General features: G+C 43.1%; 1 protein-coding gene across 2 annotated transcripts; it reads left to right on the forward strand.

Annotated features, from left to right (window-relative positions):
- Positions 1-733: 733 nt before the first annotated feature.
- Positions 734-26,467, forward strand: RTCB (RNA 2',3'-cyclic phosphate and 5'-OH ligase). 2 transcript variants are annotated; one of them, NM_001122986.2, is given in 12 exon segments: positions 734-903; positions 5,688-5,766; positions 6,890-6,957; positions 8,617-8,716; positions 12,643-12,799; positions 14,876-15,032; positions 16,075-16,234; positions 17,388-17,563; positions 18,340-18,528; positions 19,374-19,484; positions 21,432-21,551; positions 25,959-26,192. In NM_001122986.2, coding segments are annotated over 12 exon segments (1,518 nt in total). In that variant the 5' UTR covers positions 734-810; the 3' UTR covers positions 26,067-26,192.
- Positions 26,468-26,873: the final 406 nt, after the last annotated feature.

Below are 26,873 nucleotides of genomic sequence, written 5' to 3' on the forward strand. Positions count from 1 at the left end.
AAAAAATTCAATCCAAGCCTTTCTGATTCCAAAGTCGCTGTTCTTTAATATGAGGTAGGATTAGAAATTGAAAGCACTTAAATCTCAGTGATTACTGGGAAGACGAGACACTGCGTATAAAAGCACGATCCCAGAGCAATTAGTCATCAAGGAAGGCTAAACTGGGAAGTCTACAGGGACTGCCATTTACCCCTCTTTGTTGGCACATCTGGCCCTAATAGATGCCCCCGTCCGTGTGGTTGGAATAAATTATAACTGTCACGTTTCATTCTTCGGAGTGCGCTTTTCTGACAGAAACGTTATTCGATGTGCTCGCAAATTCATTCTGAAACGTTACAAATATTCCATCGTGACGTTTACTTAAACATGTTTCTCTATCTCAGCTCAGCATCTCTTTTCCCCTCACGGCTAGGGATATAAATGCCAAGCAGATGGATTCATTAAACAGTTGGACCTGATCCAGATTCAGCGTGTTTTCCAGGGCTGCAAAGCACTTCCAAAACGAAGGATAACTAGATCATACTAAAAACGACTGGATTTTGCTTAGCTTTCGATTAGAAGAGAATGACAAGTCAACATCCAAAAAGGTAAACGCTAGAGGACAGTCTAACGAAACGACCCAAAATAAAAAAAGAAAGAAAAGCGATTAGGCGACGAGATTTGAGCCTCGGCAGCTGCCGTCGCCCATCCTGCGGCGGAGCCGCCGCGCCTGCGCGTTGAGTACCGGAAGGCGGTGTTTCGTTCCGCCGGACAACGCGGCAGCCGCTCTTCAAAGCGAAGCCGGGAGTTTTTGTTGCGGTTGTCGCCACCATGAGTCGCAGTTATAACGATGAGCTGCAGTTCTTGGAAAAGATCAATAAAAACTGCTGGAGAATCAAGAAGGGCTTCGTGCCCAACATGCAGGTGAGGCGGGGGAACAGGACTCAGTGCCGGGGCCTCCCTGACTCGGCACCCGCGGCGCCTCCCTGCCGGCCTGACCAGGCCTCCTGCGACCCCCTTCGAACCTCTCACGCCGGGGTCGCCCCCGCCCCGCCCCCAGCAGAGTTCCTCCCATCCCCCGACTTTCACCCCACCTCACCCTGCAGCCTCCGGTCACCACCGCCCGGCTGGAGAGGTCCCCAGTCGAGAGGACCAGCTAAGCGGAGTACGTCTAGGGAATCCGAGTAAATAGGAAATTGGGCTTTGCAGAGCGTTTTCGCATAGAAGCCTCATAAACGCTCCCTAAGATGCATTCCACTCCTGAGCCTTAGAGACTTTAGTGGTCTTTTACTAGGAGGCCAGTCTCCAGGGTGGAGTTGCTGGAACTGATCTCTAGCTCCCCTGAGTCATGCAGATCTTTTATTTAGCGTTTACAGACCTTTGTTCGCTGAACCATATTTTTAGCATTCACTGCTCTGTGTTGGTGTTTTTGTTTTTTGTAATTGACATATTGGTTTTTAATATAACGATTTTGCTTCTCACAACAGCCTAGAGAGTTCACTGGGCAGGGTTGTTTGTTTGTAATATGCACTTCACAGAAGGGCCTCGATCAGTTGGTTACACAGCCTGCTTTATTCATGTAGCGAAGCTCTGCTAAGACTTTTTATTTTTTATTTTTTGTCTTTTGAGGGCCGCATCTGCGGCATATGGAGGTTCCCAGGCTAGGGGTCAAATCGCAGCTGCAGCAGCTGGCCTAGCCATAACCACAGCAACACGGGGATCCGAAGAACCGAGCCACATCTGCAACCTACAGCACAAAGCTCATTGTCAACGCTGGATCCTTAACTCACTGAGCGAGGCCAGGGATCGAACCCAAATCCTCATGGGCACTAATCAGGTTCATAACCCGCTGAGCCACAACGGGAACTCCAAGATCTGCTAAGACTTGATGTCCACTTCACTTCTTTTTCCTCTGACAGGATGATACATTCCCCAGTGCAGACTTGGGAGCCCAATACCAGAGAATTTGAAAGCCTAGGCTCTCTTTCTCTTGGACTTCCTTGCCAGTTTGTGCTGATTATTTTCCGTTAAAGTGAGGAAAGAAGACATTTGTGAGGTTTTGGTGCATATGTTGTTAGATAGCTTTGAAATCCCTTAAGGTATCCTGCAAGGCTATTAAAGATTTGTGATCCTGCATCTTGGTAAAAGTTCCTAATAGCCACTCCACCCTTTTACTCAGTATTAAAACTTACTGCATGTCACCCTATGTGCAAAGCACTTAGCTAAGGGAAGGAAAAGGTCCATACTCGTAAAGCTCCCTTTCGCTCTGTTTTTCATTTGGCCACTTTCTGTTTATGGAATTTGGTTTTCTGAATAAAAAGTAGGAAATCAAAAGCATATGATTGAGGTTCCCATTGTGGCTCAGCGTGTTAAGAACCCAGTGCTCTCTCCGTGAGGATGCAGTTTCAGTCCCTGGCTTTGCTCAGTAGGTTAAGGATCCAGCATTGCCACAACCTGTAGTCACAGATGTGGCTCAAATCTAGTGTTGCTGTGACTGTGGCATAGGCCTCAAGTGTAGCTCCAATTCAACCCCTAGCCCAGGAATTTCCATAGCTGCAAGTGTGGCCATAAAAAAAAGAAGGAAAAAAAAAAAAGGCCTATGATCATCAAGAGGATTATAACACACACTGTCATGGTCTGGCAGCAATTCTGGCTTAACTTCTGGTGCACATATACTGCTAACTCTCCATAGAAGCAGGTTTGATTGTGCTAGGTAGCTCTGGTTTAACTGAACCCTATTACCACTTCTCCTTTGGGAATGGAGAGTTGAAATCTTGATATTTTGCTCTTAAAAAGTTACTGACCTTGGATTTCCCCTCGTGGCTCAGCGGAAATGAATCTGGTATACATGAGGACACAGGTTCGATCCCTGGCCCCGCTCAGTGCATTAAGGATCTGGTGTTGCCGTGAGCTGTGGTGTAGGCCACAGACACAGCTTAGATCCCAAGTTGCTGTGACTGTGGTGTAGGTCAGCAGCTACAGCTCCGATTCAACCCTTAGCCTGGGAACCTCCATGCGCCATGGGTGCGGCCCTAAGAAGACCAAAAAAGAAAAAAGTTACTGACCTTTATACTAGGCCTGAGTTGTATTCCCATTCTCTTAAGAATAGTGAATTTCACAATTAAAATTCTCATCTCTTACTTAATCTCCATCCTCCTGGAAGACCCATGTGCTGCACTAAAAATTCCTCTTCGTTCCTTAAGAACACTTCTTTCCCATCTTTATGTCATCTTTCCGTTCATCTCCTAAATGTGTTGCTTCCCCAATATTGTCTCGTCTTTAAAAAGCCAGCTCGAATGATGTTTGCAGAAAGTAAGCAAATTGTAAACCCCCACTGCCCTAGACTCTTGAGCCCCTTCTTCATCAGATTCTTCTGTAGTACGCTGTACTTTTAATATAGCCCTTGCCTCATCGCACTCGACGTTTCTAGTCTGGGATGCATCCTAGACTGGAAGCTCCTTGAAAGCACTGTCCTGCATATTCTATCTCCCTTACCACCCAGTACAGTGCCTGGCACATAATAAATCCCCAGTAAATGTTTGCTTAATTAATAAATGTGGGCACTTCCCGTTGTGGCACGGTGGAAATGAATCCGACTAGGAACCATGAGGTTGCGGTTCAATCCTTGGCCTCACTCAGTGGGTTAAGGATCCGGCATTGCTGTGAGCTGTCGTGTAGGTCACAGACCCAGGTCGGATCCTGCTTTGCTGTGGCTGTGGTGTAGCCCAACAGCTACAGCTCTGATTTGACCCCTAGCCTGGGAACTTCCTTATGCCACAGGTACAGCACTAAAAAGCAAAAAAAAAAAAAAAAAAAAAAAATACCCTTTAGAAAATTTTGCTGGAGACATTTTCCACCACCTGGTATTGTTATTCACACAGTGGTTAAGATGCAGAAGTCATCTTTCTGATAAATTTCCTTTTCTTATCCAGATGATTGTTAACTTTTTGGTTCCTCATTACTAGGCAAATCCTTCATAATATTTGATATCTGATTAAAATGCTCTGGCCTGGAGTTCCCACTGTGACACAGTGGGTTGCGTATCCAGCATTGCCACAGCGGTGACATAGGTTGCAGGTAGATGCAGCTTGGATTCAATACCTGGCCCAAGAACTTTCATATGCCAGGGCGGGGGGCAGTTAAAAATTAAAAATCCGGAGTTCCCGTCGTGGCGCAGTGGTTAACGAATCCGACTAGGAACCATGAGGTTGCGGGTTCGGTCCCTGCCCTTGCTCAGTGAGTTAACGATCCGGCGTTGCCGTGAGCTGTGGTGTGGGTTGCAGACGCGGCTCGGATCCTGCGTTGCTGTGGCTCTGGCCTAGGCCGGTGGCTACAGCTCCGATTTGACCCCTAGGCTGGGAACCTCCATATGCAACGGGAGCGACCCTAGAAAAGACATAAAAAATAAAAATCCTCTGGAATGTGATGTTACATAATTAAATCTTCCATTGCCTTTTCTATGCCTCAAGCTTTCTTAGCCTCTTAAAATTATGTAGATTGTAAAACCAAGCACACAGCTATATGGCTACCTGCTAAAATTTTTTTACTCACTATTTACCTAAGTACTGATTTTTTTTTTTTTTTTTTTTTTTTGGTCTTTTGTCTTTTTGTTGTTGCTATTTCTTGGGCCGCTCCCGCGGCATATGGAGGTTCCCAGGCTAGGGGTGGAATCGGAGCTGTAGCCACCGGCCTACGCCAGAGCCACAGCAACATGGGATCCGAGCCGCGTCTGCAACCCACACCACAGCTCACGGCAACGCCAGATCGTCAACCCACTGAGCAAGGGCAGGGATCGAACCCGCAACCTCATGGTTCCCAGTCGGATTCGTTAACCACTGCGCCACGACGGGAACTCCCTAAGTACTGATTTATAAATCAGCATAGGACACAGTAAAGTGTAGTGTGCTGTTGTCTTAGACGGTGCTCATAGATTAGATGACTGCGTTTTTATGTTTAGAGCCGAGGTTTTGATTCATTTAATTTTTCAAAACCTACTGTTTTTTTTTTTTTTTTTTTTTTTGGCTACAACAGGGGTATGTGGAAGTTCCCGGGCCAGGGGTTGAACCTGAGCCACAGCAGTGACAATGCCAGGTCCTTAGCCCACCGAGCCACGAGGGAACTCCAAAACCTACTGATAGTTGAAAAGCACAAGAATACTGAGTCCAGCCTTAGCGAGAGCATTGTTGGAAGACTTTTCTTTATTACACACACAAAATATTTTACCTGTCGAACTTCTAAATATGGCTTTGAGAGTAGGGGGATAAACAAAATGATTTGTGAACATTGCACAAATATTTATTCAAATTTATTTATTTTGCATTACTTATGAAGTTGCTGTATTTCTCTCTAAATTTTTTATTATGATTGATTTACAGTGTTCTATCAATTTCTGTTATACAGCAGTGACTCAGTCATGCATATATATTTTATATATATATATGTATATACACATACACATTCTTTTGCTCACATTATTCTCCATCATGTTACATCACAAGTGACTAGATATATAGTTTCCTGTGAAGATATATTTAAAGATAAGAACATCTCCCAGTCTTTGTTGGGAAATTTTCTGCTTAAGGTAATGTGAAAGTGTTTTATAAAGAGTAAAGCAAAATAAATATTTCCTACAGTGTTTGTATTCTATCCAGTACTTATATATCAGGTATATATGCTTAGACATAATTTTTCCTTTTCTTTGGTACCAGGTTGAAGGAGTTTTCTATGTGAATGATGCTCTGGAAAAATTAATGTTTGAGGAACTAAGGAATGCCTGCCGAGGTGGTGGTAAGTAAATTATAGAGTTTTGCATGTGGCAGTATAAGTAGTGACTACCTTTTGGGCCGAAAAATGGTAACTCAAACAATTTTAATTTAGAAATACAAAAGTATTATCAAGGAGTGATTAAGACTTGAAATGAGACCAGAAATTTGTTACTTATTGATGATCACATTGTTAGCCACCTGGCCTTGTAGAAAACCCTTGGAGCTAAGTGGTTTCACGCCTGACCTTGGACATTAATAACAAGAGCTACCATTTATTGTGTACCTACCATGTGCCAGGCTCTTTACGTAGATTATCTTATGTAATTCTTAGAGGAACTCTAAGAGGAAGATAGCTCCGTTTTACAGATAGGAAAGTCAAGGCTCAGTAAGGTTAAGTCATCTTAATTCATCCAAGATTACAATTTCCCAATGACAGAACCAGAATTCAGATCCAGGAGTGGTGATTACAAAGTCAGTATACTGACTCATTGAACTTCGCTTATCTCATCTGTAAGAATTTATTGCACCTGTCTTGCAGGACTGTGGGGAAGTTTAGAGATAAATGTATAGAACTCTAATATAATACTCTAATGGTGATGGTAGAATAGAAATCTAGTTTTAACCCTTTTATTTTTTAGGTCAACAAACTAAATCTCACCCCCCTCCCCACCAGGGTGTGCTGACTTGTCTGAAATGACTACAGCCAGTGACAGAGCTGAGATTAGAACCCCAAATCCCCTGACTCTCAATCCAGAGCTTTCCCAGTCCAATTGCTCTTCTTTGTCATTTAGAATAAACCAGTACTTATTTTTTTTAATAAATAATATGGACAAGTGAAAAAATGCTTTTTTTATGTTGACAACACAAGGAGTAATTTTTGCATTTCCCAGTGCAGTATTTGCAAGCTGCCCCCTCGTGGTATGCACACAACACTGACAGCATGTTGGTGATTAGTCTGCTTGCCCTCACCTTCCCGTGCATGGGCTGCCTTCTTTCCCACTTCATTGCAAACACCCTTTTATGCTTTGTTGTTGTAGCAGTCCTACCCACTACCCCTTCATTTAACGCAGTCTAGGAAAGTATGAGTGTACTTCTACTAAACAGCGAATGTGTCCTCTTTTCTAATACTGAAATTTTGTCTTCAGGCGTTGGTGGCTTCCTGCCAGCCATGAAACAAATTGGCAATGTGGCAGCCCTGCCTGGGATCGTTCATGTGAGTCTTAATAGAGCTTTAATCACATTCTCTTACAGTCAGAAAGTTTGTGGAATGGATGAATGGCCATGCCTCACTAATAGTGGTATCATTTAGACAGTGACCTTCAAATACCTAGAAACAACCATGGGGTTTAAAGAAATAATTGAGTCCAGGTAACATCTTAGTTTCCGGTTGCCTTTGGCTAGAATCTCTAAGTGTCTGAGAGCCTTTGGAATAGATTTTATTTTCATGTTTCTTGTAGTACACATTATTCCTGGGTCAGTGTACCATCATTGAAGTGTCTCTGAGCCCTATTCAAGAGGATGATTGGAGAAAGAATGGAAAGAAGTTTAAGGGTTGGGACCGAGGGGAGGGACGGAGGACCTGCTTGGGAAAGGAGGGTGGAGGCGACAACAGGGAGAAAACTGGCTGACACCACAGCCTAACACTCAGATTCCACCACTAGAGATAGACCTTGAATCCATTCCACAGACATGTTTTGAGGTCTTTATGCCAGTTACCACGCAGGGCACTTGGGGGAAGAAATGAAAAGATTTGGTTTGTACGTTTCGTTGTCTGCGTGTCTGCATGTGTGCTTACCCTGATTGACCTCCATTCTTCCTGGGTCAGGATCCTTTTCTAGGCCCCAGATGTAGAAAGTATACGGTTTTCTTACCGTCAGGTGGATTACACTTGTCTGTGATTGTTTAAATACTGAGGACCTGTATAGATCGGTATTTCCCTCCTGTCAACTGGCCATAGCCACCGTTTGTTGGTGTCTAAAGATCATCTTTATTTTTTTTTTTGTTTTTGTTTTGTCTTTTTGCCATTTTCTTGGGCCGTTCCTGCGGCATATGGAGGTTCCCAGGCTAGGGATCGAATCGGAGCTGTAGCCGCTGGCCGCTGGCCTACGCCAGAGCCACAGCAACGCAGGATCCGAGCCGCGTCTATGACCTACACCACGCCTCACGGCAACGCTGGATCCTTAACCCACTGAGCAAGGCCAGGGATTGAACCCGCAACCTCAGGGTTCCTAGTCAGATTCGTTAACCACTGAGCCATGGCAGGAACTCCCCTAAAGATCATCTTTAAAATGTAATAATACGGGAGTTCCCGTCGTGGCACAGTGGTTAACGAATCCGACTAGGAACTCTGAGGTTGCGGGTTCGGTCCCTGCCCTTGCTCAGTGGGTTAACGATCCGATGTTGCCGTGAGCTGTGGTGTAGGTCGCAGACGCAGCTTGGATCCTGCATTGCTGTGGCTCTGGCGTAGGCCGGTGGCTACAGCTCCGATTAGACCCCTAGCCTGGGAACCTCCACATGCCGTGGGAGCGGCCCAAGAAATAGCTAAAAATAAATAAATAAATAAAAATAAAATGTAATAATATGTTAAAGCTAGTATGTGGTCCTCCTATATCACTTTCTACTGAGGCTTTTCTGTTTTCAGTTTTCTTAGTTAATAGTCAACCTTTATTTATTGAGGTTTCCCCACTATATTTAGCTTTGTGATTAGAAGTTTTTACACCTGAGTTCCACCAATGGAGAAGAGTCCATGAAGACAGAATCTTAATTTGGGGAAGGCTTTAACCCCCAGCCTATTTGAGAATTAGTGTCAGGCCCACCAGCCAACCTGAGTGCCAGATTGAGGAAGCTGTGTTTCATTTTCTTATTCTTTCAGCGTTCCATCGGGCTTCCTGATGTCCATTCTGGTTACGGGTTTGCTATTGGTAATATGGCAGCCTTTGATATGAATGACCCCGAAGCAGTGGTGTCCCCAGGTAAGGTCACTGCACGTCTGCTGGCAGGTGTGTGGCTTCTCTCTGAATCTGGCCTTTCTTACATAGCACGTGGCTGCTTTTTCTGTGTGCATGTTAACCTCATATTCTGTCACATCTTTTCCTCTACTGAGAGAATTGATTGTGGACACCCAGAGGCTATTAAAATATCAAGTAAAGCGTATATTTATTGAAAATTATTTGCGCTCCTACTGAGTGCCAGGCACTATTCAGACATTGGCTACAAAACAAACTGAAACACTCTTGGCAAGTTAGGTTTCTTCTTTATGTCCCAGTTACGTCTTGGCCATATTGGAACTAATAGTGTTAGCACATAGCTTTATCGTGAGGATTCAGTGAGTTAAGCTGTGTTAAAATACTTAGAACAGTGCTCGGCACTTAGGAAGTACTCGGTGATGTCTGCTCTCCATATCATCATTGTTGTGCTGCCCTCCACTGCGCCACCCACAGCATGTGGAAGTTCTCGGCCAGGGATCAAACCTGCGCCATGGCAGTAACCAGAGCCACAGCAGTTATAATGCTGGATCTGTAACTTACTGAGCCACCAGGCTCCAGTATCATCATTGTTATTCACTTTTAGTTCTATCCCTTTTTTTTTTCTACTGTAGGGGGTACTTTCACTGGAAATATTTCATACCAGAAGTAAAAATCTTTGCTTTTAGAATCTGAAAAAACAAAGTTTAAATTATTTTCGCTTTTTTTTTTTTTTTTTTTTTTTTGCCATTTCTTGGGCTGCTCCCGCGGCATATGGAGGTTCCCAGGCTAGGGGTTGAATCGGAGCTGTAGCCGCCAGCCTACGCCAGAGCCACAGCAACGCGGGATCCGAGCTGCCTCTGCAACCTACACCACAGCTCACAGCAACGACAGATCGTTAACCCACTGAGCAAGGGCAGGGACCGAACCCGCAACCTCATGGTTCCTAGTCGGATTTGTTAACCACTGCGCCACGACGGGAACTCCTAAATTATTTTCTGAGAGTTTTACCACCAGCAGTGGTGGACACAGTCATTTCAGAGCCATCTTCTGCTAAGAATAACAAGAGAGGCTGCATAAAATTTTTAAGACAAAACCAAAAACACATGTGTTGAGGCAATAAGAATTTGTGAGGCTAAGATCCAGAGGAAAGGTGCAAAGGCAGCCCAGCATTTAGCAGTTTTTCTCTTGTAGTAATGGCAGACATCGGTCACTAAGGCTACAGATAAATGATTTGGGCAGTCCAGCCTGTCAGCAAATCTGACAGCTTGACCTCTAGTATTTGTGTGTGCTTGTGTGTGTACCCACATTACCGTGCATCCAAGAATGATAGAACACGATTTTTTCTTTTTTTTTTTTTTTTGAAGTGCACATAGGATGTTTACCAAAACTGACCATGTACTGAGCCATAAAGCACGTCTCAAATTTCAAAGCATTGAAATCATAGAGCACAGTTCTCAAACTTTTAGGACTTAAGACCCCTTTTTGTTCTTAAAAATTATTAAGGGTTGATCACAAAGGCTTTTGTCAATGCTTACCTTACTAGGAATTAAAACTGAGACATTTTTAAAGCAGTAATACACAAATACATGTTTCATTGGCCATCAGGGCAAATGCGTTATCACATGTCAGGTAGCCTTTGGAAAACTTCACTGTATGCTAGAGAGAATAAAAGGCTAATCATGTCTTAGCGTTATTATACAATTAATCTTACAATCCTGGAAAGATCTCTGGACCACACCTAAGAACCACTGATGTAGAGAATATTATCCTACCACAATGGAATTAAATTAGAAACCATAAACAGTTTTTTAAAAAACTAGAAAAAATTATAAATTAGTAAATATGCATTTAAATAACCCAAGGGTCAAAAAAATCATAATGGAAACTATAAAATAATTTTAACTGATGTTAACAAAAAAATATCTGCCACAAAATCGTGTATTACTGTTAAAACCATACTTGGATAGGAATAAATAGCCACAAATGCACAAAAAGAAAAGGAGAAAGGCTATAGTATCAATGATGTAAATCTCAGAAAGTTAGAAAAAGAACAACACACAAAATTAAGCCCAGAAAAGGTAGGAAGATAGAAATAATTAAAAGCAAAATTAATGAAGCAGTATACAATGGGAAGGATCAGCAGAGCCAAAAGTTGGTTCTTTGAAAAGACTAATAGAATTTATAAACCCATGACAAGAGTCATCAGTAAGAAAAGAGAAGTCCATCATTCACGTTTTAATCTCTAGTCAGATGTCACTCATTGTCCATTACTGGCTCCCTGGCCTATGAAGTTCCTTTAGCATGTGTGTTACTTTTTTTTTTTTTTTTGTCTTTTTGCCTTTTCTAGGGCCGCTCCTACGGCATATGGAGATTCCCAGGCTAGGGGTCGAATCAGAGCTGTAGCCGCTGGCCTCTGCCAGAGCCACAGCAACACGGGATCTAAGCCGCGTCTGCAACCTACACCACAGCTCATGGCAATGCTGGATCCTTAACCCACTGAGCAGGGCCAGGGATGGAACCCGAAACCTCATGGTTCCTAGTCATTAACCAGTGTGCCACAACGGGAACTCTAGTATATGTGTTACTTTAAATTCAGAATAGCCACAGAGAACCATTTTGTTGGCCACTTTGTTGTTGTTGTTGTTAGTAGCTTGGCTTTGTGTATGTGTGTGTGTCTTTTTAGGGCTGCACTTACTGGCCAGGCTTTGAACCTGTGTCCTTATGGATCCTAGTCAGATTCATTTCCGCTGAGCTATGATGGGACCTCCTAATTTTTTTTATTGTAGTTGGTTTATAATGTTCTCTCAGTTTCTGCTGTACACCAAAGTGACCCAGTTATACATATATATACATTTCTTTTTTCTTTTTTTTTTTTTTTTACTGTCTTTTTGCTATCTCTTGGGCCGCTCCCGCAGCATATGGACATTCCCAGGCTAGGGGTCGAATCAGAGCTGTAGCTGCCAGCCTACGCCAGAGCCACAGCAACACAGGATCTGAGCCTCATTTGCGACCTACACCGCAGCTCACGGCAACGCCGGATCTTTAGCCCACTGAGCAAGGCCAGGGGTCAAACCTGCAACCTCATGGTTCCTAGTCAGATTCATTAACCACTGTGCCACAATGGGAACTCCTACATTTCTTTTTTTCACACTATCCTCCATCGTGTTCCATCACAAGTGATTAGATGTAGTTCCCTGTGCTATACAGCAGGATCTCATTGCTTATCTACTCCATATGCAGTAGTTTGCATCTACTAACCCCTAACTCCCAGTCCATCCCACTCCCTCCCCTTTCTCCTTGGCAACCACAAGTCTGTTCTCCAAGTCCATGAGTTTGTTTCTTTTCTGTAGATAGGTTCATCTGTGCCATATATTAGATTCCAGATATGTGATATCATAGGGTATTTGTCCTTCTCTTTCTGACTCACTTTCACTTAGTATGAGAGTCTCTAGTTCCATCCAGGTTGCTGCAAACAGCATTATTTTTTAATTCTTTTTTATGGTTGAGTAGTATTCCATTTTGTATATGTACCACATCTTCTTAATGTGTTCATCTGTTGTTGAACATTTAGGTTGTTTCCACGTCTTGGCTATTGTGAATAGTGCTGCAGTCAACATAGGGGTGCATGGATCTTTTTTTAATGACAGTTTTGTCCAGATGTATGCCCAGGAGTGGGATTACTGGATCACATGGTCGTTCTATATTTCGTTTTCTGAGGTATTTCCATAGTGGTTGTACCATTTACATTCCCACCAACAGTGTAAGAGGGTTCCCTTTTCTCCACACCCTCTCCTGTTGGCTACTTTAAAACATTTTTTTTTTTTAAAATAATGACTATCTTTTAAATGCTGTATCAGTGGTGGAAAACCACAGGTTACAATGCCAGCAACCTGGTTTTGCTAATACTTGACTAGCTTTTCTGTGTTTTGTAGGTGGCGTCGGATTTGACATCAACTGTGGTGTTCGCTTGCTGAGAACCAATTTAGACGAAAGTGATGTCCAGCCTGTGAAGGAGCAGCTTGCCCAGGCTATGTTTGACCACATTCCTGTTGGGGTGGGGTCCAAAGGCGTCATCCCAATGAATGCCAAGTAAGAGCAAAACAGAGTGAGAGACGTAATAACCACGTGACCCTCACATCCGTTTCCAGTGTACAGTGCTTAGGAGATGGGGAGTGTTGAGTCACCTTTCAGAAGTGGCAATGGGAGTTCCCATCGTGGCGCAGTGGTTAACAAATCCGACTAGGAACCATGAGGTTGCTGGTTCGATCCCTGGCCTTGCTCAGCGGGTTAAGGATCAGGCATTGCTGTGAGCTGTGGTGTAGGTCGCAGACACGGCTTGTATCCTGCATTGCTGTGGCTCTGGCGTAGGCTGTTGGCTACAGCTCTGATGAAACCCCTATCCTGGGAACTTCCATATGCTGTGGGAAGCGGCCCTAGAAAAGGCAAAAAGACCAAAAAAAAAAAAAGAATTTATAATAGAATCATATCCACTGATGTTTACTGAGCACTTCCTATATGCAAGGCACTGTGCTCTAGGGTATGTGTACAGCATTTTGTGTAGATAATAACCCTGATCTTATCCCTAATTTATAAGAAAGGAAAGTGAAGTTTAAGGAGATAATAGTGAAAAAAAGCTAGGAATTCCCTTGTGGTACAGCAGGTTAAGGATCCAGCATTGTCAATGTAGTGGCTTGGAAACTCCACATACTACAGGCAAGTCCAAAAAAGTAAAAAAGCTAGCAAGTGAAGTCAGGATTCAAACAATGATCCTTTGGCTTCAGAGGCAGTGTTGTGACCCCCACTGCCCTTGGTCAGTGAACTTGTATTTATCGACAACCTTCTCTTTTGAATGATGGCCCTAAGATGTCTCTTTCCAAAGTGGAGGAGTTCCCGTTGTGGCTCAGCGGTTAGTGAACCCGACTAGCATCCATGAGGATGCAGGTTTGTTCCTTGGCCTCACTCAGTGGACTGAGGATCTGAGTTGCAGTGAGTTGTGGTGTAGCTTACAGACACTGCTCGGATCCCACATTGCTGTGGCTGTGGCATAGGTCAGAGGCTACAGTTCTGATTGGACCCCAAGCCTGGGAACCTCCATATGCTGCAGGTGTGGCCCTAAAAGATAAAAAAATAAGGTATTTCCAAAGTGGAGAGTTAAATGTAAGGCTGCAGCGTGACTGCCCTTTAGATGGCTGGTGATGTCCTGTGTCATGGCTCGTATAAAGCTGTGAACCTTCCACTATGCTGAAGGATGTGCTTAATAAGTATCTTTAGTATTTTCTGCTTTATCTTTAAAATTCATGTGAATTTTGCATCCTGTTCAATTATTTGTACAGATATTAATACTACAGTGTGTTTTAGTTATCGCCTGCTGTACAGCTCCCCTTCACCAAAACAATGACTTGGAGTAAAATCGACATGTTTGGAAAATCCTTATTCTGTGATTTTATGTGATCCCTGACTTGCAGTCCCACTTTGAAAAGTGTACCTAGAACGTCTAAATAAGTTCCAAGCATCTGTACAAATATTTTAGATAGGAATTTTGTCCTAATAAGTAATGTTTGAAATGGGTTGTTGTGGGGAGGGCAGGTTGATCATTGTAATCTCTCCTGATAGTATTTTGGAAGAGGGCTGGGCCTTTGGTGAAGATCGGAGCTTTTTCCTTCTAGGAGTTTAACATACATGCACCTCAGCTTCAAAACGCAGGCTACATAGTACTTCCGTGAAGGTAGGAATAGACCTTGAAATTTAACCTGAGGTAGCTTTATTTATTATTTGTAGTTTTTCATAAGTTATTGTGGAAAGGTGGTGTTGCTGCAGTAAAGTTAGTGGTAGATAATGATGTTCATGAATTTTCTTTGGCTGCTTATTCACTCCCTCATAGAATTCAGGATCAGAGAGGCAAATCTAATGTGAGTAAGATTTGAAAAGTACAGGGAGTTGATTAAATATCAGGAACGATAATTATCTGTAATACGGCATTTATTATTTTATATTCTTTCCTCAAGACCAGAGTTGCGGAGAGCATGAACTCGGTCTCGAAGGGGGTGCCTGATCACAGGCGGGGTCATTAAATGGAGTGCTCCCCTCTGCCCGTGGAGACGTGGTCGTCCTTAGGTTCCAGTCTGCCTTGGCTGTGGCATGACCTGCCCCTTGTGTCTCATGCAGAGACTTGGAGGAGGCCTTGGAGATGGGTGTGGACTGGTCGCTAAGAGAAGGCTACGCCTGGGCCGAAGACAAGGAGCACTGTGAGGAGTATGGAAGGATGCTGCAAGCTGACCCCAATAAGGTCTCTGCCAGGGCCAAAAAGAGAGGCCTTCCCCAGGTAACACTCGCTTTGGAGGGGAAACATGTTCATTTTTTTCATGTTTTTACTGGGGGAAGAAAATCTGTCTTCTCTTATAGCAAAAATATCCCGAGGTTTCTCACAGCCTAACAGAAGGAACACAAATTTGTGTATGCTTCTTTCTTATTCTTTTAAAAAGCTATCAGGAGTTTGTAGTTGTTCTTAAAATAAATCAAGGTGTGAATTTGAAGTGGATGGGAGGAAAATGGGATGTGATTATAAGGCTTAAAATGTCTACCTAAATTCCACATGTACAAACCTTGACAATCTACAGATTTGGCTGAATGTTTTCTGGCATCTGAGATGAAAACAGGTACTTTGTCATCCATGGTGTCCATGAGATAAAAATATTCCAGATGTTTGAAATTTACAGCTAATTGCGATGGCTTTGCCTCTGATTCACTGTGACTGCAGGCAAGTCTCTCTTGCTTGTTGGGGTCTCGTTTTTTTAATCAGAAAATTGAGATAGTTAAAAGTAGGGAATCTCTGAAGAACTCTTCCAGCACTTCCCTCCTCCGAGTCCTTAAATCATCTCTTAGCTCCGGTTATGGGATATATCCTTTCAGGGATGGATAGTGGTAGGTTTAAGTGAACTCATAGATATTTCAAAAATCATTTGAACTTGGACCTTGTGTAAGAGTCAGCATTCACCAGAGTTCATCCCAAAATTTGACCCTTCTCTCCATGATGTTTAAACTGTCCTGTGAGCCATTTGATGATCTGCATTTTAGTTTATGAAGCTTTTAATGTGTTGTGAGCACTTTATCAAGCAAATAATGATACAGTAAAATTCAGGAACTGCTCTGCATTATTTTAGTTGTATATAGTATTACTTTAAATGAATGAAGCATTTCTAAGCTTAGAAGTTTTCTTGTTACATAAAACAGTGTTTTTGTGGGGTTTTTTTTTTTTTTTAATTGGTTGTTTTTACCTATTTGTAAAATAGGTAAAATCTGTGTAAAAATACAGGGATTTTTCTCCAAACCAGAATAAAAGCTATTTAACATTCTCACATTTGCAGCTGGGGACTCTGGGAGCCGGCAACCACTATGCAGAAATCCAAGTTGTGGATGAGATTTTCAATGAGTATGCTGCTAAGAAAATGGGCATCGACCATAAGGGACAGGTGTGTGTGATGATCCACAGTGGAAGCAGAGGCTTGGGCCACCAAGTAGCCACAGGTATATTCTGGACCTAATATTTGTCTTGGTGCTAAAGTGTGCATTTTATGGGGAACCCCATAGAGATTTAGGGGAGAAAGTGTTGGAACTGTATTGGGTAGGTTTTTACCCTTGTTCTAGCGGTGTGACCTTGAAGAGGTTAACTTCACTGGGCCTTAACTTCATTGTCAGAAAAAAGTGGGAAGAATAATTATTTCATACGATGTTGTCAAAGGCTCCAGTTACTATGTTTACTTGTGCAGGTTACTGTTACCATCTGGCCAACAAAGAGCAATCAAGACCTTAAATTATGATATATGCAAATTGTCTTAGATAGCTATGCTTCATGAGTAGATGATATAGTGGATTCAGTGATGAAATAGCAAGGACCCTGCCCTCAGATTGTCTCATGAGAGAGATGTCAGGTTCATTAAAAGAAAAAGGCAGAAGGTAGTACTTGATCAAATACTCAGAAGAGACAAAAGTGTTTAAGGAGAAGATTTTGGAGATGACTTCAGGGGCACCAAGCATTTGCTTTTTGAATAATCACACGTGAAGGGCATTCATGGTCCAAAGACAGTGTGAACAAAAGCAGGAGAAAGGTCACTTTGGACAGTTTGTAGGATGTATGAAAGGAGTTATGAATATAGGAAAAGTTATATGGACACATAGAAATTGTTATAAACGTCTAAATTGCAATCATGGTTCATCTTTGAATGTACATGAGTGCCTCATGAGGTGTAGAGATTTTTGTGCAGATCTAGCAACATGTCTTCAGTTCTTTTAGGTTAAGTCACTAAAGATTACTTTTAAAAACTGTGATGGTATTAAGACATATTTTACTACTTCTATTCTCATTTACTCACGTGCCAGGAAAGGAGTGCCTGCGACCATGTTACTATTTCTCTACACCTCCCATTCCCCTTACAACCTCCTGGAGGGCAGATTTTTCTGTCTGGAGCCTGCATAAATTATGTCACACAGCTCTGACAGAAGATTCTCAATAAATATATATCTTAACCAATAAATAGATGAACTCAGAAACACTTTATAGGGAAAGTTGTGTTTTACTTGTTTTTCTAGAATGAGTTTGAATGTAGCCTACCTTTCTATAGGAAGTCGTGATTATAAAGGGAAGGTGGGCTGGTTTGGACTTGTCACCCTCTCATTTCAGATGCCCTGGTAGCTATGGAAAAAGCCATGAAGAGAGACAAGATTATAGTCAATGACCGTCAGTTGGCTTGTGCTCGAATCGCTTCCCCTGAGGGGCAGGACTACCTGAAGGGAATGGCAGCGGCTGGGAACTATGCCTGGGTCAACCGCTCTTCCATGACCTTCTTAACCCGTCAGGTACAGTCGAAGTTGCTCTATTGATCCCAGTTGTATGTGATGAAGCTAAGTGATTTAAAACACAGTTTACTCGAAAGCCTGTAGAATTTGGCTTTGGAAATGTTTGTAATAATTATTCAGAATATCGGCAGAGTGTCCACACTTTGCTGTGTCCACAAGTTAGTTAGTTTAAGCTAACTCAGCAGGGTATGAGGAGGGGGGAATGAGGGGAGAAGAAAAGCCAAAATTATTCCTAGAATTTGCCTTCAGCACTGGAGAGGGTAGATGTGCTGTTCACTGAGAATCAGAAGGCTGAAGAAGCACCCTCAAGGGCAGGATCAAGAGTAGCCCAGCAGGAGTTCCCATTGTGGCCCAGTGGTTAATGAACCTGACTGGCATCCTTGAGGACGAGGGTTTGATCCCTGGCCTTGGTCAGTGGGTTAAGGAACCTGCGTTGCTGTGAGCCATGATGCAGGGTAAAGACGTGGCTCTGATCTGGCGTTGCTGTGGCTGTGGCTGCAGCTGTAGCTCCAATTCGACCCCTAGCCTGGGAACTTCCATATGCTGTAGGTGCAGCTCTAAAAAGACAAAAGGGAAAAAAAAAAAAAGTAGCCAAGCAGCTTTTCAAGTTGGAATTGATGGAGTAGAATTTGCTGAGTGGTTTTTGTCCTTTCCGTGAAGATGAATAATTCTGTTCTTGACCTCTAATCCCTCCCTGCCTTCAGGAACAGACCTTCTGAAATCAGTAAGTTCTGAGGAGCTGGTTCTGGCCGCTTTTAACACGCTTTTTCTTTTAGGCATTTGCCAAGGTCTTCAACACAACCCCTGATGACTTGGACCTACACGTGATCTACGATGTCTCTCACAATATTGCCAAAGTCGAACAGCATGTGGTGGACGGAAAGGAGCGGACTCTGCTAGTACACAGGAAGGGCTCCACCCGGGCTTTCCCTCCTCACCATCCCCTCATTGCCGTTGATTACCAAGTACGTACTAAGCCATCTGTGGTTTTAAGGGCATGATGTAGACAGTTCTAAATACGGAGGAGTTTAAGCAGGAAAGCAGCAGTTGTGACAAAACAATCAGTCATCCATGAGAACAGTGATGTCCAGTCGTCTCTGAAGCGGTGACTCCCCGTCATCTGTGCTTGCTGTATAGCCGCCTCAGAAGTGCTGCACGGAGAATATTCTACTCCCTTAAGATGCATTAAGATTATTTTTAAGGAGTTCCCATCATGGCGCAGTGGTTAACGAATCCGACTAGGAACCATGAGGTTGCGGGTTCGGTCCCTGCCCTTGCTCAGTGGGTTAAGGATCTGGCGTTGCTGTGAGCTGTGGTGTAGGTTGCAGATGCGGCTCGGATCCTGCGTTGCTGTGGCTCTGGCGTAGGCTGGTGGCTACAGCTCCAGTTAGACCCCTAGCCCAGGAACCTCCATATGCTGCAAGAGCGGCCCAAGAAATAGCAAAAAGACAAAAAAAATAAAAAAATAAAAAATTATTTTTAAGGCCTTTGAATGATTAGAAAACAGGATTAAGATTAAACTCAGTCTTGTTTCATTCCTCTTACCTTTTGGTGTCTGGCCCTGTTAGAGTTAGACCCTTAACCTACAGCCATTTCACAGATGAGGAAGCAAGCCTGAGAGGGCAGGCGCCTTGCCCGGAAGGGTTCTTCCTAAAAACACGTTGCTCTTACCTTCAGTCTGTCTTCTGCTGCCTTCCCGGTCCTCACACTCTTCCTCCCACTCTCTTCCCTTCCCTCTCAGTCAGCAAAGATTCTTAGGCATGGGAAACTTTGCTAAATTTTAACGTGTTTGATTTGTGTGATTCCTCAGCTCACTGGACAACCAGTGCTCATTGGTGGCACCATGGGAACCTGTAGCTATGTTCTCACTGGCACTGAGCAGGGCATGACTGAGACCTTCGGAACAACCTGCCATGGTGCGGTGAGTATGAAAACCAACCGACCTAGGGATGCCTTCCTCAGTTTCGTCATTGTTTTGCATTCTGACAGGTAAATGCACTTAACATTAACTGAGTTGAGGTTAGGATCTGTATTGTCTTCTACCTGAATTTATCTCCATGATATGTACTGTCTAGTGGACTCACTGAGGTCACCAAGTGTTTTGACCTGAGGGCGGTCATTGTAGGGCCAGGGACTGTTCAACTCTGAGAGTCCACAAAATCCAGACCAAGAAATTGTCCCACTGGCATAACTGATGTAACTTTACCTGGTACAGATTTACTTCAGAGTGTATCTCAGTGGTTCACAGACCTGGCCATTAGCGTACTTTGCTCCTTACTGGTGAGTACACTCAAGACTGGGAGGCTGCAGTTCCCGTCGTGGCGCAATGGTTAACGAATCTGACTAGGAACCATGAGGTTGCCTGTTCGGTCCCTGCCCTTGCTCAGTGGGTTAACGATCCGGCGTTGGCCTGAGCTGTGATGTAGGTTGCAGACGCGGCTCGGATCCTGTGTTGCTGTGGCTCTGGCGTAGGCTGGCAGCCACAGCTCTGATTAGACCCCTAGCCTGGGAACCTCCATATGCCACGGCAGCGGCCCAAGAAATAGCAAAAAAGACAAAAAAAAAAAAAAAAAAAAGATTGGGAGGCTATGCCCTGTTTTGCAAATCAGGACACGTGTAGACTACACATCTGTTTCAATACATTGCCTCTTCTAAGCCTGGGATTGGTAAATTTTTTTCTGTAGAGCACCAGACAGTAAATACTTTAGGCTTTGGGGCAATAAGATCTCTATAGCAGCTATTACTTCCTTGTGCTGTTGTGGCGGAAAAGCAGCCATAGACAATGCTTAAATAGATGGGTACTGCGGAGTTCTAACACAGCTTTACTTACAAAAGCAGGTAGTAGGCCAGATCTGGTTGGCCTACAGACCAGTTTGCCACACACTGTTCTAAGCCATCAGAGTTCTTAACTAGTGATAGAGTGGAAAAGAGAAACTGCCTAGGGTACCCTCTTGATAGGACAGACCCTCACATACTCATTAACCCTACTTTTTCCCTCTGATCTTTTCTCATTCCCAGCTGCCTCCCAACTCCTAACTTTAACCCAGGAATCGAGACCATCCCACACACTCATTGGCAATGTCTGGGGGCATTTTGTACTGTCACAGTTGGGAAGGGGAGTTTAGCTACTGGAATCTCGTGGATAGAGGCCAAGGGTTCTGCTGGCTACCTTACAAAATATAGGACAGTCCCCACAACAAACCATTATCTCATCCAAGATGTCAGGAAGTGCTATGATTGAGAAACTGAAACCACAAAGAGGGGAGTTCCCATTGTGGCTCAGCAGGTTAAGAACCCAACATGGTGTCTGTGAGGATAGGGATTCAGTCCCCGCCTTGCTCAGTGAGTTAAGGATCTGGCATTGCTGCACGCTGCGGTGTCGGTCACAGATTCAGCTCAGATTCCAGTGTTGCTTCGGCTGTGGTGTAGGCTGGCAGCTGCAGCTCTGATTTAACCCCTAGCCTGGGACTTTCCATATGCCGCAGGTACGGCCCTAAAAATAAAAAAGAAAGAAAAAATAATCACAGCACAAAGTTTTTGTGATAAGAGATACACTGTTTATAGTTTAAAATTAATATATTTATATTGAATTGATAATTAACAGTAATCAAAAATACAAAACTAAATCTTTAAATGCTAAATGCTTCGCAGGTACAAATTTATTTTCTGAAAGGATATGATAAGGCTTATGACAGAAGGTACATTATAAGGTTGATAGGGTAGGAAAAGATTGTTTTTTAATTCTTTTTTCAGTTAAAAAGAAATCAGGGAAAAGGTATATAATCCTAAGGGTTTAAATAATTGCTGGGATTTAACATAAATTGGAATATAGAATTTATAAATGAAGTTCATTTCTTTCCCAATTTAGGGTCGTGCACTGTCCCGAGCAAAGTCAAGACGTAATTTGGATTTCCAGGACGTCCTAGACAAATTGGCAGATATGGGAATTGCAATCCGTGTTGCCTCACCCAAGCTGGTTATGGAAGAGGTAACTGAAATTTTGATAAGTGTTTAGCATAAAACTGTTTATAATTTATGCCAGCACATGGAGACAGCAGTTTTTAGTATTGCTAGTAGAAATTTAAAAAAAAAACAACCTCAATTACAAGCTATCAGTGTCTTCTCTTTTGTTGAGAGATTAATTATGAGCTGGGTCCATAAAGATGATTTTTACTTTTTGTATATAGTCTTTGTCTACATTTTAAGCTTTAAAATAGTTTGAGCCAATTCATTTTAACCTTTCTTTTGCATAGCTGTATACTTAATGTTTAAATTTGAAAGCAAATATGAAAAGGCAGGGGGAAATATTTTGAGAAAATGGGATTTTTTTTTGATTCACGAAGAAGCAAAGATTTTGTTTAAATGACATGTACATATATGTACATGTATGAGCATATTTAAACTGGAAGCAACATAACTCCTTTTAAAAGTTTAAAAGAAAAACAGTCATCCAGAAAGTCAGTGCCTTAAAACAGCTATTACTTCCTTTTTTAAAATGCACATTGCCGTTTTTCCCCTGAATGCTTTTTTAAAAAACTGGCTGTAATCATAGTTTATGAACATTTTATAGTTCTTTTTAAATTTAGCACATTATTATAATATTGTTTATGTCACTTTTAATGATTGCCAGATATTGCAAGCTAAGTACCGTAAGTTTCTGCCCATAGTGAACATTCAAGTAGTTTCCAAATCTTTGCTACTCTAAATTAAATTAAAATTTGTGTCTTCATGCATGAAAGTTTTCTCCAGATATTTTATTAATTAGAGCGAAATCCCAAAAGCAGAATCACTGGGTTAAAGGTTAATGATAAAGCCTTATTTTTTTATAACTTTAATTTTATAACTTAATTTTTCACCTGATTTTAATTAAAGAGGTTTAGAAAATACAAAGAAGAAAACAGAACATCTAGAACACTACCAACTAGTGATAATCACTATTAACATCCGGTGTGTTTTTTACTTGAGACCAGCTCAGCAGGTTGGGGCTGAAGAACGGGTGCTGTGAAATTTGAGGGAAAAAAGTTAACCTAAAACAAGACACAGAGACATTTATCTTAAGTAAAAGTGGGAACCGAGGACTCAAGGTCTCAGGGACCAACAGCGCTGCCTCAGGAATCCACTCTGCTTTTACTGTGCTCTGGAGGATTACGTCCAGTGAGGGGGGGGGGGGTGTAGATGCAGGATATGGGTTTTTTTAGGTTATTTTAAAAGTCACATAGCCGCTTGCTGATTAAGCTTTTATTCTGACCTTTAGGCATTTAACTGTTGTTAGCATTGAGGAAGCTTGGCGTCAGCTATCTGTGCATGTAGCATTTTAGAGAATCACCATTGTGCTTCTGCAGAGGTTCTGCCTAGGTTTGCACCTTGGTTCTCCTTGCTAATGCATATCCTGTTAAAGACCCCTCATAAACCCCTTGGGGCCATGAGGCTCATCTTCCCCTTATTCTTTAGAGGACTTGTCATGCTTGTGCAAACGGTGTGCCTATCTGCCCAGGTCCAGCGTTCCTAGACCCATGCATTCTGTCCTCATTCAGCTGACCCTATGAATAACTTATGCCTTTAGGTCTTTGTTCTTAAGCCTAAGTCATTTACCAGCACTGTGACTGTTTTTCAAGCAGGAAGATGGGGAAAGTAAAGCAGGACAAGGTGGAGTTTTCAGCATAGAAAATAGAAGCAAAGAAGCTGAGAAAAGATTGTAAAAACATGTCTCATGACATATTTAAATGTTTTACATATGATTTTTTCACTCATCCAGCTAATACTGTTAAGCGTCTGCTATAGTTAGGAACTATTCTAGGTCTAGGGGTACAGCAATGATTAAAAACAAACATGAAATCCTGTCCTGTGAAACTTAGTAAGATGCACAGTGTGTTAGAAGATGGTAAGTGCTGCAAAGTGAAGGTGGGAAGGGGGATAGGGAGAGACTGGGAGGGGGTGCAGTTTTAGATTAGAGAGGGTGTACTGAGGGGAGTGAGGGAACAGGCCCACAGGGCCTTGGGTGATGGTGGGGAGAACAGCAAGTGCAGAACCTCGAGGCCAGGTCATGCTTGGATGTTCAGGAAGCAGCCCGGAGGCCAGCGTGGCTGGAGCAGGCAAGAAAGAGGAAGATAGAGGGGAGAGGCGTCAGATCGTGAGGGTCCTTTACAGAAGGGGTTTTGCTCTTACTCTGAGGAGATGAGGGGAGGACTTTGGAGAATTTTGAGCAGAAGAATAGCATGACCTAACTGATGTGTTTGTATGCCTTTGAGAAAAATCTAGAAATTAATAATGCAGGAAAGAGGGGGGAATTACTGGAGCAGTGTCCTTGAGTAGATGAAAAGAGATGGGATTGGGTGGGGCTGGTCTTTGCTAGAAGTCTAAGTAATTCATCCTTAATAAAAGGAGAGAAGGTACAGATGCAGGTAGTCAAGGAAGATACAAGGAGAGAGTTTTTGGAGATTCTGCTTTGGTTGTTTCTGGTTTGTTTTGTTTGTTTTCAATATAATGGAAAGTAGAGGCAGCAACAGAGTGAGGATGCAAGAGAAGGTATAAAATTGTTGTCTAGGAGAGAGTAATTGGCCTAATGAAATTTTGGGTGACTGCAGGACAGCATCAAGAGCCCACTTGAGCTAAATTCAATGGTTAGATGTTTTTCAGTCACATTCAGCTGTATAGGTGTAGGCATGAATTAGCTGTTGAGTTTCCTTTAGCCAGAGTTGCAAGTAAGGTGTAGTGAAAGAGAAACAAGGTTGTTGAGGGTGTTGCAAAGGGCTTGTAGGTCTCCTGGGGTGAAAGGATTGTTGGAGGTGGAGCACAAGGGTGAGTGAGCTGAGAACCTAGACTGTGATCACCAGCCTGGGTGCTGGAAGCTGAGACTGTGGAGGAGTTGTAATCATTGGTAATGAGAAGTTCTGGGGTATGACTTTGGGAGTGAACGGCTGCGGTAAGCATTAAAGGAGCAGGAATTAAGGAACTAGAAAGCCAGAGTTCCCATCGTGGTGCAGTGGTTAACGAATCCGACTAGGAACCATGAGGTTGTGGGTTCGATCCCTGCCCTTGCTCAGTGGGTTAACGATCCGGCGTTGCCGTGAGCTGTGGTGTAGGTTGCAGATGCGGCTCGGATCCCGCGTTGCTGTGGCTCTGGTGTAGGCTGGCAGCTACAGCTCCGATTCGACCCCTAGCCTGGGAACCTCCATATGCCGTGGTAGCAGCCCAAGAAATAGCAAAAAAAAAAAGGAACCAGGAAGCCAAAGTACAGAAAAGATTCCTCTTCCTGGACGTTGAACTCAGTCGGAATTATAGCAGGAAAGAGGGACAGTGACCTCGGTGCTAGAAATCTTCAGGTCACCATGGGGGTCAGACTCTAGCAGAATTGGAGCAAAAAGAGTAGTAGGTGGTATAAATGATGAATATAAGATTGAAAACTGGGGGGAAGGAGGGAGAATGGTCAGGAAAGAACCATAAAGAGCAAGGACCCCATCCCACTTCCCAACCTACTGGCATGACCCGGTTTGGGAGAGAAAACAGCTACCACTTCAGCAAGTTGAAAGCAGAAGTAATACCCTCAGGGGAGATCCTCATTTCAGCAGGAACGAGTTGGTGAAGGGAATGTCTAAAGAAGAAAGGAAGAAGGTTTTTGCCTTTGACTCAGTAGAAGGAGTTCCAGAGACCACAGTGGACATGTTTCGGAAATTGGAAGAGAATGGAAGTTGGGCTAGAAAGGAGCGTGTACAGAGCCCGTGGGAACCAGTCGACGAGGCCAAAGCTTGCTGTGTTGGCATGAGTGGAGATACAGGCTGTGTGTGGTGAGAGTTGTTCTAATAGTGGCAAGACTGAAGGAAGGGGGAGGTCTTACTAGAAACTCACAGAAACAAGTTGGGTGTGTTTGTGTATTACATATATGTGTATACATGTGCATATGTAGTGTTAGTTATATATATGATTTTAACAACCTTTCTTTATTCTGAAGGTAATAAATGTTCATTCCTAGAATTCCGACAAGTGTAGAAAGATATTGTAAGAGGAAATCAAAATTGCCGACAACTCCGCCATCCAAAGACAGTTACCACTAACAGGATGATTGGGTACATTTCCCTCCAGTTGGGTATTAGTGTGTATGCTTTGTTCAGTTACATTTACTGCTTTTCCTACTCCTACCAGTGATACATGTTCTTCAGGGAAATCTAGAGAAACACACAAAAAAATTTTTTAAATAAGATGAGAGTGTTTACCATACTACCCTCTTACCAACACTGAGTTTAATCATCATTTAAATCTTTGCTTATTTGATAGACAAAATTTTAAAAAACCCTCAGTACTGTTTGAATGTGCATTTCTTTCATTACAAGTGAAGGTTCATGCTTTTAAAGGTTCCATTTTCGGTAGATTTTCACAATGTTTATCTCTTCCTCTGCAGGCACCTGAGTCCTATAAGAACGTGACCGATGTGGTAAACACCTGCCATGATGCCGGAATCAGCAAGAAGGCCATTAAACTGAGACCGATTGCTGTTATCAAAGGATAGAGCCCTGACCTCGGCACCAGACACCGCTGCCCCTCGCTGAAGCGGAAGTGGACTGAAACTCTCTTCAGACATCAGACTGGAGACCTACCAGGTTCCAGGGTATGCGGCTGTAGCCGCCTGTTCTAAAACGGCTGGGCAGGGAGGCTCCTGCTTCAGGAGCCAGTGTTGTAAACTTACCTTCTGGGAGGAGTCAGGTGGCCCTCATTTGGAAAAGAATGTATATACTTCCTCCTTGATTGTCCCACAGTTTTTAGGAACATCTCTTGGGGGTGGGGATAGGTTAGGAAGCTGCCTTACTCAGAGAAGTCTAATCAGAATGAGGCTCTTTACACCAAGCTCTGTTTCCAGCCTGAGAGGTGTCATGAAGAATGTTCTATTAAATAGAATGGCTTTGGAATGTTTCCTTTTGCCCTCCTTTTGTCACTTTGTCCATTCATCCACTCGTCTACCCCCTTCCCCTGCCCTGAACAAAACCCTAAATACATACCACTCTTACTTGGAACACATGCATGGGTCTTAGGCCAATGGATGATGGGACACAGTGTGGAGGGAGGTATGCGGAGGTGAAGGGTGGGGACCCAAAAGAGAAAAGAACTCTTCATAGATGGTTGCTGCCTTTGTTCTTCTCAACATAAGGCAGGGTTTTGACTTACCTGTAAGAATAGCATCAGCTGGTGTCTGTCATTAATTAGGCCTGGTCTGGCAGACTTTGCTTGAATAATAACTTGCACAGCAACAGCAGAGAACCCTCATAATACTGAATGTCTTTACATTTGTGATTGAATTATTATAAAAGCATCAAGTGTC

The sequence above is a fragment of the Sus scrofa genome, chromosome 5 (assembly GCF_054392235.1).
Source record: "Sus scrofa isolate SSC_HxYL_T2T_F1_AM1 chromosome 5, Sscrofa_HxYL_maternal_Yorkshire_Landrace_v2.0, whole genome shotgun sequence".
In the NCBI taxonomy this organism is placed as follows: domain Eukaryota; kingdom Metazoa; phylum Chordata; class Mammalia; order Artiodactyla; family Suidae; genus Sus; species Sus scrofa.